Raw genomic sequence first — 12,603 nt, 5'->3', positions numbered from 1 at the left:
AGTGTAGATGGGAGATGTAGAGGTGAGGGAAGTGTAGATGTGGGATGTAGAGGTGAGGGGTGTGTATTGTGGGGTGTAGAGATGAGGGGTGTGTAATGTGGGGTGCAGAGATGAGGGGTGTGTAGATGTGAGATGTAGAGGTGAGGGGTGTGTAGATGTGAGATGTAGAGGTGAGGGAAGTGTAGATGTGAGATGTAGAGGTGAGGGAAGTGTAGATGTGAGATGTAGCGGTGACGGGTGTGTGGATGTGAGATGTAGAGGTGAGGGGTGTGTAGATGTGGGGTGTAGAGGTGAGGGGTGTGTAACGTGGGGTGTAGAGGTGAGGGGTGTGTAGATGTGGGGTGTAGAGGTGAGTGGTGTGTAATGTGGGGTGTAGAGGTGAGGGGTGTGTAGATGGGAGATGTAGAGGTGAGGGGTGTGTAGATGGGAGATGTAGAGGTGAGGGGTGTATAGATGTGAGATGTAGAGGTGAGGGATGTGTAATGTGAGATGTAGAGGTGAGGGATGTATAATGTGAGATGTAGAGGTGAGGGATGTGTAATGTGAGATGTAGAGGTGAGGGAAGTGTAGATGTGGGGTGTAGAGGTGAGGGGTGTGTAGATGTGGGGTGTAGAGGTGAGGGAAGTGTAGATGTGAGATGTAGAGGTGAGGGAAGTGTAGATGTGGGATGTAGAGGTGAGGGAAGTGTAGATGTGGGGTGTAGAGGTGAGGGGTGTGTAATGTGGGGTGTAGAGGTGAGGGGTGTGTAGATGTGGGGTGTAGAGGTGAGGGGTGTGTAATGTGGGGTGTAGAGGTAAGGGGTGTGTAGATGTGGGGTGTAGAGGTGAGGGGTGTGTAGATGTGGGGTGTAGAGGTGAGGGGTGTGTAGATGGGAGATGTAGAGGTGAGGGGTGTGTAGATGGGAGATGTAGAGGTGAGGGGTGTGTAGATGGGAGATGTAGAGGTGAGGGGTGTGTAGATGTGAGATGTAGAGGTGAGGGATGTGTAATGTGAGATGTAGAGGTGAGGGAAGTATAGATGTGAGATGTAGAGGTGAGGGGTGTGTGGATGTGAGATGTAGAGGTGAGGGGTGTGTAGATGTGGGGTGTAGAGGTGAGGGAAGTGTAGATGTGGGATGTAGAGGTGAGGGAAGTGTAGATGTGGGATGTACAGGTGAGGGAAGTGTAGATGGAAGATGTAGAGGTGAGGGGTGTGTAGATGTGGGGTGTAGAGGTGAGGGGTGTGTAGATGTGGGGTGTAGGTGTGGGGTGTAGAGGTGAGGGGTGTGTAGATGTGGGGTGTAGAGGTGAGGGAAGTGTAGATGGGAGATGTAGAGGTGAGGGAAGTGTAGATGTGGGATGTAGAGGTGAGGGGTGTGTATTGTGGGGTGTAGAGATGAGGAGTGTGTAATGTGGGGTGCAGAGATGAGGGGTGTGTAGATGTGAGATGTAGAGGTGAGGGGTGTGTAGATGTGAGATGTAGAGGTGAGGGAAGTGTAGATGTGAGATGTAGAGGTGAGGGAAGTGTAGATGTGAGATGTAGAGGTGACGGGTGTGTGGATGTGAGATGTAGAGGTGAGGGGTGTGTAGATGTGGGGTGTAGAGGTGAGGGATGTGTAACGCAGGGTGTAGAGGTGAGGGGTGTGTAGATGTGGGGTGTAGAGGTGAGGGGTGTGTAATGTGGGGTGTAGAGGTGAGGGGTGTGTAGATGGGAGATGTAGAGGTGAGGGGTGTGTAGATGGGAGATGTAGAGGTGAGGGGTGTATAGATGTGAGATGTAGAGGTGAGGGATGTGTAATGTGAGATGTAGAGGTGAGGGATGTGTAATGTGAGATGTAGAGGTGAGGGGTGTGTAGATGTGGGGTGTAGAGGTGAGGGGTGTGTAGATGTGGGGTGTAGAGGTGAGGGAAGTGTAGATGTGAGATGTAGAGGTGAGGGGTGTGTGGATGTGAGATGTAGAGGTGAGGGGTGTGTAGATGTGGGGTGTAGAGGTGAGGGGTGTGTAATGTGGGGTGTAGAGGTGAGGGGTGTGTAGATGGGAGATGTAGAGGTGAGGGGTGTATAGATGTGAGATGTAGAGGTGAGGGATGTGTAATGTGAGATGTAGAGGTGAGGGGTGTGTAATGTGGGGTGTAGATGTGAGTGGTGTGTAATGTGGGGTGTAGAGGTGAGGGGTGTGTAGATGTGAGATGTAGAGGTGAGGGGTGTGTAGATGTGGGGTGTAGAGGTGAGGGGTGTGTAGATGTGAGATGTACAGGTGAGGGGTGTGTAGATGTGAGATGTACAGGTGAGGGGTGAAGATGTGGGGTGCAGAGATGTAGAGGTGAGGGGTGTACAGCTGTAGAGGTACAGAGGTGACGGGTATACAGCCGTAGAGGTATAGGGGTGAGGGGTGTACAGCTGTAGAGGTATAGAGGTGTGGGGTGTAGAGATGTAGAGGTGAGGGGAGTAGAGGTATGAGGTGTGGAGATGTTATCAGGTGTGGCGATGTGCCATGGGTTTTAGAAACTCTTCCTCAACAGATCTTGTATGCATCAGGTACAACTCCATCGACATTTTAGTCACTTCGCTAAGGAAGGGCATGGTGACACCGGAACAGGCCTGCCGGGACATCATGCATCACTGTGGCATCACAGACTATCAGGTGAGAAAAAGCTACCTGCTGTAAAGTACTGTTAGATAAGACTGGACTCCTTCAGATTACAGTTTGATCAGAGATATCTCCACTGCATTACCGTTAAATCCAATATTGCCTCTATGTTACTATCTCCTCTCCTATATGTAACTTTCTCCTCTATGTTACTATCTCCTATCTTACTATCTCCCCTATGTTACTGTCTCCTCTCCTCTATAATACTGTCTCCTCTACGGTACTATCTGTTAAAATCTCCTCTATGTCACTATCTCCTCTAAATTACTGTCTCATCTATGTTTTTATCTCATATATTTCCTCTATGTTACTATCTCCTCTACATTACTATCTCTTCTATGTTACTATCTCCTCCATTTTAATTTCTCCTCTGTTACTATTTCCTCTATGTTACTATCTCCTCTACATTACTATCTCTTCTATGTTACTATCTCCTCCATTTTAATTTCTCCTCTGTTACTATTTCCTCTACGTTACTATCTACTTCACATTACTATCTACTCTATGCTACTATCTCCTCTCCATTATGTTGCTATCTCATCTACATCACTATCTCCTCCACATAACTATCTCCTCTACATAACTATCTCATCTACATGACTATCTCCTCCACATAACTATCTCCTCTACATAACTATCTCCTCTACATAACTATCTCCTCTATTTTACTATCTCTTCTATGTTACTTTCTTGTCTATGTTACTATCACCTGTCTTCTATGTTACTGTCTCCTCTACATTACTATCTGTTACTATCTCTTCTATATTACTATCTCCTGTATGCTACGATCTCCTCTATATTGCTATCTCTTATATGTGACTATCTCCTCTCCTCTATGTTACTATCTCCTCTACGTTACTATCTCCTCTATGTTATTATCTCCTCTACGTTACTCATCGATATTTCTGTGATAACCTCCAATTACCGCAATGCTATCTCACTGACTTTCCCTACTTTAAGATCAGCTTTGAGCCCTGTACATCCGTGTCAGATCCAGGTTACCTCCTTCAAACGTAAAGTTGTGGTTTCAAGTTAGACAGTGCTCTCATCAACGGCTGTTGCTGTTCAGGAATTAGGGAAGTCATATGAAAGATTATCAATCATTATCATTAATAAAATAACCAAATCCTCACAAAAGTTTACACCTGTTTAGTGCTGTGGATCGGGAACGTTTTACAACTGTTTGACATTGTAGATCAGGAGATCTAAACTTTACAACTGTTTGACACTGTAGATTGGGAAATCTAAAGTTTTTCTGCGCCAAGTTCAAGTGGATACACTGGATGAGAAGCTCAGGGAGATCAAAGGCAAGGTCATTAGATGCCAAGCTGGTAAGTAGTGTTATAGTACAGTTATAGAGCAGTTATAGTACAGTTATGGAACAGTTATAGTACAGTTATAGAGTAGTTAAAATACAGTTAGTTATAGTACAGATATATAGTACAGTTATAGGGCAATTTAGAACAGTTATAGTACAGTTACAGTGCAGTGTATGGAGCAGTTATAGTACAGTTATAGCACAGTTACAGTGCAGTTATAGTACAGTTATAGTGCAGTTTAGAACAGTTATAGAGCAGTTATAGTCCAGTTATAGAGAAGTTATAGACGAGTTATAGTACAGTCATTGAACAGTTATAGTACAGTGCATAGCGCAGTCTTAATACAGTTATAGTACAGTTATAGAGCAGTTATAGTCCAGCTATAGAGCAGTCTTAGTAGAGCAGTTATAGTACAGTTATAGTACAGTTATTGAACAGTTATAGTACAGTGTATAGAGCAGTCATAATACAGTTATAGTACAGTTATATTGCAGTTATAGTCCAGTTATAGAGCAGTTATAGTCCAGTTATAGAGCAGTCATAGTAGAGCAGTTATAGTACAGTTATAGTACAGTTATTGAACAGTTATAGTACAGTGTATGGAGCAGTTATAGTACAGTTATAGCACAGTTATATTGCAGTTTAGAACAGTTATAGAGCATTGTAGTACAGTTATAGAGCAGTTATAGTACACTTATACTGCAGTTATAGTACAGTTATAGAGCAGTTATAGTACAGTCACAGAGCAGTTATAGTCCAGTTACAGAGCAGTTATAGTACAGTTATAGAGCAGTTATAGTACAGTAGTTGAACATTTATAGTACAGTTATAGTGCAGTTGTTGAACATTTATAGTACATTTATAGTGCAGTTTAGAACAGTTATAGAGCAGTTTTAGTCCAGTTATGGAGCACTTATAGTCCAGTTATGTTGCAGTTATAGCACAGTCATATTGCAGTTATAATGCAGTTATAGTACAGTTATAGAGCAGTTATAGTACAGTTATAGAGCAGTTATAGTACAGCTATATTGCAATTATAGTACAGTTATAGAGCAGTTATAGTCCAGTTATAGAGCAGTTATAGTCTGTTGTAGTACAGTTATTGAACAGTAATAGTATAGAGCAGTTATAATACAGTTACATTGCAGTCATAGTCCAGTTATAGAGGAGTTATAGTACAGTTATAGAACATTTATAGTCCAGTTATAGTGCAGTGTAGAACACTTATAGAGCAATTATAGTCCAGTTATAGAGCAGTTAAAGTGCAGTTGTAGTACTGTTTAGAACAATTATGGTACAGTTATAGATGTACGGTCTGTATATGTTCAGAAATGTAGCTCTTTGAATGGTCACAAGATTCCATCTGATGACAGTAGATCATATAGTGAACATGGCATCTCGAAGCTATCTGTCACCTGGCTATATGTTAGTAACGTGCTTATCTAACACATGCCTAGGTACCATGCTTATCTAAAACGTGGCTGTGGCACAATACAAAATCATGATTCACAGCATTATTTGGTGTACAGTATGATTTCAAATATGAAAACTGGATAATTACCATGGTTATTTAATTTAGAAACTTACATACCAATGAGCACTGATGTCGCTTTTATTACCAATGATAAATCTGAAACGCTGCCGATGAACCTATATAGAATCGGTTGGGATGTTTTCGAAAATATATTCACATGAACGTCTAAGTGCACTTAGTCACATATGGGATAGTCTTTACAAAATCTCGTGTCATGAAGGCCGGTATTGAGACGCCTATTACATCACGAATATTCCATAGTCAGCTGCGACAAATGCATCGCTGAATTCTCCATACACGTTAACATGATATTACATCTGGTCTTTGCCACCAATACCAACAGTCTAGATAACATGACACGAAACATATTGGGTGTGAAAAAAAAGACTGCGTGGTTTGAAATGTAAACAAACAGAAATTCTGATTTTATAGTGTGTAGCAATTTGTGAACAATTTCCGACATCCAGCCAGCTCTTCATTGCCTTGAATGGCTCAATACCTGTATGCATGGAAAGACTATCATAGCGGGAAAGATGAAATTTAAAACAGATAGAATGCAAAGATTTGATTCTTCATAAGTAATTGTCAAAATTTCGTGACGCCATAACAAAACCAAAATCACGCAGAACAATAATGGTAATTGTTAGTATTTCTGGCTTCTTCTCTTACTTACAATGAAAACGATGAAAACATATAACAACACACAGATAGTCAGAGTCACTCTGATTACTTACATATCATATTTATGTTCAAATAATCCTTGAATCAAAGGAAGAGACCTCACAAAATCCTGTGTACCCTTCTCAGCAAAGCTGCCGTTTTCTAAGTAATCAGTCATCAGTTGCCATGTCATACGTCAACATTATTGTACATATTAGGCATTTTCTTTGAGGTGAAAGTCGGTTGAAGAAGAGTAAACACAATGGCGTCAAATGTTGGAGCTATCATGCATAGTTTGCTCAGGGTCCAGATATTTTTCCATGAAAGCAATTTCAGTATGTACCTTTAGCCTTGTTAAATATCACATCATACGTGGATATAGGGTATTCTTTGAAATTATTTGATTGACTGAATAAAAATTACAGTGGACCATATCCAAACCTTTACACAAGTGTTAGTAAAGTCATAATGGCAACAGATACTTTAGGTCCTCTGATGTACAATATTCAATACATTGAAACTAATATTGCAGTTTTATATCATAGTCATGTTGCTATGCAACATTGTACCTCTTATGCAATGTATGACATAGATTTAGGACCACACGGTGGGACATCTTTGTGAAACGGTCATAAAGAAGGTTGGAGGAGGTCATGAAGTCCAATGGGCTACGACCTCCTAAATTTAGGAGGCTTTTGTGAAACAGAGCCCTGTCTATGAGCTAGTAACATGCTTATCTAAGACCTGGCTATGTGCTGGTAACATGCTTATCTAACACCGGGGTATGTAGCTATAACATGCTTATCTACCACCTGGCTATGTAGTTGTAACATACTTATCTACCACCTGGCTATGTGGTAGTAATGTGATTTTCTAACACCAGGTTATGTGGTTGTGACCTGCTTATCTAATACCAAGCTATATGTTTGTAGTACAATTGTCTGACACTTGACTGTTTTGTAATAACATTTTTTTATTATAATGTTTGTTACATGACACCTAGCTCTGGCTTGTTGGTTACTGTTTGTTTGATAGATTATGTCTTGAATGTAGGTATGCTGGCTATTACACCTCCTCTTGCTCTTCACAGCTATGCGAGGGTTCACGGCCAGGAGACAGAGAAAACGTTCCTTGAAACAGATGAAAGTGGAGACTGACCATATAGCTGAGTTCATGGCAGAGGTAGTGCGACACCAGTCCAGGGTTTCTGACTGGCTGAGAGATGAGATGGACCACGATACTCACCGACAGGACACAACAACACGATTGTAAGTATGGAGTCGGGTATTTCACAGTTGACATGACAGTTCCAGGGGACAGTGATTGACATAATCAGGCTCAGTAATTGAGTAACCAGACCCCTCCCAAATAAACATGACTCTGTCAGATGATGAATGGTGGTCTTCCAAGAACTATCTTAAAGGTCACATGCAACCAAAAAATCAAACATAATTAAAATACAATTATAAATTATTCATGACATAAAATATACATTGCTGCTTTTAAAAAAATAAATAAACAAAATTATAAGTGTACAATCGCGATTCAAAAGTGCAATACTTTGTACTTGGGCTAACTTCCCTGGAAACGAAGCCTCCGGGAGCCCAAACCCAGTCATAGCGAGTAGGGTGCACTCAAGTGTAACGACATCTTCCGATTGGCCGGTTCATTTGCTGATACACTGAGGGCTCATTGTGTGTACAGAAAGATGATCTGTTTGATGAGCATTACAGAAGACTCGCCATAGTTCTAAAGTGCCCATCAAACAGATCATCATCAAAACATGCCACTTACATGTTAACAACTCCCTGTTTATTGTATAGAGCAGCAGTTCGATGTACATCGTTCAGGGTAAACAAACTTATTGAATGTTGATTAGTTCCATCACTTGGACAATGGAGTGGGTTTCAACTTTGTCATAGTGGAGTTGATTTATAGATAGAATCTGTCAATTAGCTGTTCACTTTGCATGCCTGTTTATAATTTGTTGATCTTACTTTACTGTTTGCCCCATCCAACAATGTGCTACTGACCAAATTACCTGTTGTTAATTGCTGCTTGATATTGTGCATATATACCTCCTCTCACCTGGTTGTAGTGACTGTTATATCGATAACGGCATTGGAATAAACATGGAAAGTCCCCTCTATGTATAAACTAGAAATCGGTATCTGTAAAGTTGTACTGTCAGAATGCCCATCAAACAAGCATTGGATTATGACTGGTGTTGCAATCTCAATACAGGTTTTAACAGTTTCTACACAAATAAAAGTTCCTTCATCATGGGTATCACGACAGAGACGTATTTCATACCAATACAGCAGAAAGTGAATGTGCCTATGTCGTTTCAAGCCTTATAAGAATGGCTATAAACAGCAGGTGACTGCAGATTTGAACACTCTTCTCAAATGATTAAATCAAATGCATAGAAGTGCAGAAATTATCAGCATCGATCAAAGGATTTAACAATAACACGCTGACTGATTGAATACTTTTATCTTGCACAGTGGATTTGTCAACAGGTAGTGTTTATGTGGGTAGTTTTGCTAATCGATGCTGATGACACTCTGTCGTAAAGTACCTGTGTAAAAACAACATTCTTCCTCAAAGGATTAACTGCCCATACGGTGATTGACTGCTCATTATAGGCTAACTAAATTACCTTGTAAAATAATGGTGGACATCATGCAGTTGGATGCCAGGTGTGTGATTCAATTGGTTGCCAGGTTTGTGATCTTGAGATGATTATCAATGTGAAAAAACCTGAAGTGATAGATCTCTTTTTTGTATATTAGACAGTTAAAAGACATTTCACATGGAACATGATTCTTTGTCTTTGTCGTTCCTTTATGTGCATGTTGATTGATACATACCTTGAAGAAGGTAGCAGCCGGACATAGTTCAGACATTAGTCTGGGTTTTTTTTTAATATTTACATCTTGTTTTTATTCATTTGTGGCAACATTCAAAAGTCTTATTTTTTTCATAATCAAATGTGCATTGAGACAAACATCATCCACTAGATCGTATTTTGGGCGTGTGTGAAAAATGATTCACTTTAGCGATATATAAAATGTCTAGATATTGCAGTCATGTTATAACTTTACAAGTATAAGCAGATCATATGCTTTTCATAAAGTTTGAAAAGTTTCAAAATGCTTACATAAAAATGGTAATAACTAATTAGGATTATAAGACAAAATATAAATACGCACATTTATTTTTCATTCCTAACATTTTCTACCACTCGCAGATGGTTCAACTTCCAAATGCTTTTGTTTGTTATCATAAAAATAAAGTTGGAAATATTATCAAGTGAAAAAGATTTCAGTTTTGTTATCCTCCTGGCATGTAATGTGGGGGGATATAGTCGACACCTCGTCTGTCCGTAGTCCGTCCGTCTGTAATAATTTTGTTTCTGGAGCATAACTGTTCAATAGCTTTAGACCAAAACTGAAACTCCTCTTCCTTGTAACTTGACTGAGCCACCATTAGTTACCTTGCCATGTTTCAAATAAAGAGTATTACATTTGTCAAGTACCAATGTCATCCTAATATCATAAGAAAGGAACTTGACAAGGTCCGAACCTGGTATCACCTTTGGCATGGCACTTGATGTGATCCTTGTAAAGAAGATGAGTAAGATGTGCTAGGGATCTATCTGAGGAGGTCTGGGATGGTAATCCTCCTCTTTAGTGAGCAGAAAACTTAGAAGATGAAAAGACAGTCAAAAAGCAAAGGACTAAAGGAATCCCCCTGTACAAGAAGTTGATTCTTGCTACCTGCTGCTGGCTATAAAGTATAGCTTGTACATTGTCATGTGGCTGGTATAGCTTGTATATTGTCATGTGGCTGGTATAGCTTGTACTCTGTCATGTGGCTGGTATAGATTGTATATTGTCATGTGGCTGGTATAGCTTGTATATTGTCATGTGGCCGGTATAGCTTGTATATTGTCATGTGGCTGGTATAGCCTGTACACTGGCATGTGGCTTGTATAGCCCGTACACTGTCATGTGGCTTGTATAGCCTGTACACTGTCATGTGGCTGGTATAGATTGTATATTGTCATGTGACTAGTATAGCTTGTACACTGTCATGTGGCTGGTATAGCTTGTATATTGTCATGTGGCTGGTATAGCTTGTACACTGTCATGTGGCTGGTATAGCTTGTACACTGTCATGTGGCTGGTATAGCTTGTACACTGTCATGTGGCTGGTATAGTTTGTACACTGTCATGTGGCTGGTATAGTTTGTATATTGTCATGTGGCTTGTATAGCCTGTACACTGTCACGTGGCTGGTGTAGCTTGTACACTGTCATGTGGCTGGTATAGCTTGTACACTGTCATGTGGCTGGTATAGTTTGTACACTGTCATGTGGCTGCTATAGTTTGTACTCTGTCATGTGGCTTGTATAGCCTGTACACTGTCATGTGGCTGGTATAGCTTGTACACTGTCATGTGGCTGGTATAGCTTGTACACTGTCATGTGGCTGGAATAGTTTGTACACTGTCATGTGGCTGGTATAGCTTGTATATTGTCATGTGGCTGGTATAGCCTGTACATTGTCATGTGGCTGGTATAGTTTGTACACTGTCATGTGGCTGGTATAGTTTGTACTCTGTCATGTGGCTTGTATAGCCTGTACACTGTCATGTGGCTGGTATAGATTGTATATTGTCATGTGACTAGTATAGCTTGTACACTGTCATGTGGCTGGTATAGCTTGTATATTGTCATGTGGTTGGTATAGCTTGTACACTGTCATGTGGCTGGTATAGCTTGTACACTGTCATGTGGCTGGTATAGCTTGTACACTGTCATGTGGCTGGTATAGTTTGTACACTGTCATGTGGCTGGTATAGTTTGTATATTGTCATGTGGCTTGTATAGCCTGTACACTGTCACGTGGCTGGTGTAGCTTGTACACTGTCATGTGGCTGGTATAGCTTGTACACTGTCATGTGGCTGGTATAGTTTGTACACTGTCATGTGGCTGGTATAGTTTGTACTCTGTCATGTGGCTTGTATAGCCTGTACACTGTCATGTGGCTGGTATAACTTGTACACTGTCATGTGGCTGGTATAGCTTGTACACTGTCATGTGGCTGGAATAGTTTGTACACTGTCATGTGGCTGGTATAGCTTGTATATTGTCATGTGGCTGGTATAGCCTGTACATTGTCATGTGGCTGGTATAGCTTGTCCACTGTCATGTGGCTGGTATAGCTTGTATATTGTCATGTGGCTGGTATAGCCTGTACACTGTCATGTGGCTGGTATAGCCTGTACACTGTCATGTGTCTTGTATAGCTTGTACACTGTCATGTGGCTGGTATAGCTTGTATATTGTCATGTGGCTGGTATAGCCTGTACACTGTCATATGGCTGGTATAGCTTGTACACTGTCAAGTGACTTGTATAGCTTGTACGCTGTCATGTGGCTGGTATAGCTTGTACACTGTCATGTGGCTGGTATAGTTTGTACACTGTCATGTGGCTGGTATAGCTTGTATGTTCTCATGTGCTTGTAAAGCCCGTACACTGTCATGTGGCTAGTATAGCTTGTACACTGTCATGTGGCTTGTATATCTTGTACACTGCCATGTGGCTTGTATAGCTTGTACACTGTCATGTGGCTTTTATATCTTGTACACTGTCATGTGGCTGGTATATCTTGTACACTGCCATGTGGCTTGTATAGCTTGTACACTGTCATGTGGCTTTTATATCTTGTACACTGTCATGTGGCTAGTATAGCTTGTACACTGTCAAGTGACTTGTATAGCTTGTACACTGTCATGTGGCTGGTATAGCTTGTACACTGTCATGTGGCTGGTATAGTTTGTACACTGTCATGTGGCTGGTATAGCTTGTATGTTGTCATGTGGCTTGTATAGCTTGTACACTGTCATGTGGCTTTTATATCTTGTACACTGTCATGTGGCTGGTATAGCTTGTACACTGCCATGTGGCTTGTATAGCTTGTATATTGTCATGTGGCTGGTATAGCTTGTATATTGTCATGTGACTGGTATAGATTGTATATTGTCATGTGGCTTGTATAGCTTGTACACTGTCATGTGGCTAGTATAGGTTGTACACTGTCATGTGGCTTGTATATCTTGTACACTGTCATGTGGCAGTTATAGCTTGTACAATGGTTTTCAGGCAAAGAGAGGCCAGCAAGTCCCTTGAAGCGCTGGATAGGATGCTGGATGTATATGAATGTGAAGTTCGGACTGGCATAGAGGTGCTGCACCTTCCTGAGGGGAAGGTGACGCCGCCTACATATGCCCGTGTGCACCACACTGTGACAGAGAGCTCCACTGATGATGATGTGTACATGGACTGCACATCTGGGGTCATCCTAGACTTCACTGACCAGACCAGCATCAGTGGCGAGAGTTTCTCTCGGACCGAGGACTCTGGTGTGGAAGAAGGTAGGTGTTTTGTCT

General features: G+C 41.2%; 1 protein-coding gene across 1 annotated transcript in view; it reads left to right on the top strand.

The window, feature by feature from the left end:
- Nucleotides 1-12,603, top strand: part of LOC137269884 (unconventional myosin-XVI-like) — a 268,971-nt gene that overhangs the window by 153,844 nt on the left and 102,524 nt on the right. The window contains exons 25-28 of the mRNA XM_067803717.1: nucleotides 2,517-2,622; nucleotides 3,863-3,959; nucleotides 7,232-7,409; nucleotides 12,317-12,588. Coding sequence (XP_067659818.1) covers nucleotides 2,517-2,622; nucleotides 3,863-3,959; nucleotides 7,232-7,409; nucleotides 12,317-12,588 — 653 coding nt within the window. The remainder of the gene's footprint in view (nucleotides 1-2,516; nucleotides 2,623-3,862; nucleotides 3,960-7,231; nucleotides 7,410-12,316; nucleotides 12,589-12,603) is intronic.

This window comes from Haliotis asinina, unplaced genomic scaffold (assembly GCF_037392515.1).
Source record: "Haliotis asinina isolate JCU_RB_2024 unplaced genomic scaffold, JCU_Hal_asi_v2 scaffold_18, whole genome shotgun sequence".
NCBI lineage: Eukaryota > Metazoa > Mollusca > Gastropoda > Lepetellida > Haliotidae > Haliotis > Haliotis asinina.
This window is presented reverse-complemented; position numbering and strand designations above follow the sequence as displayed.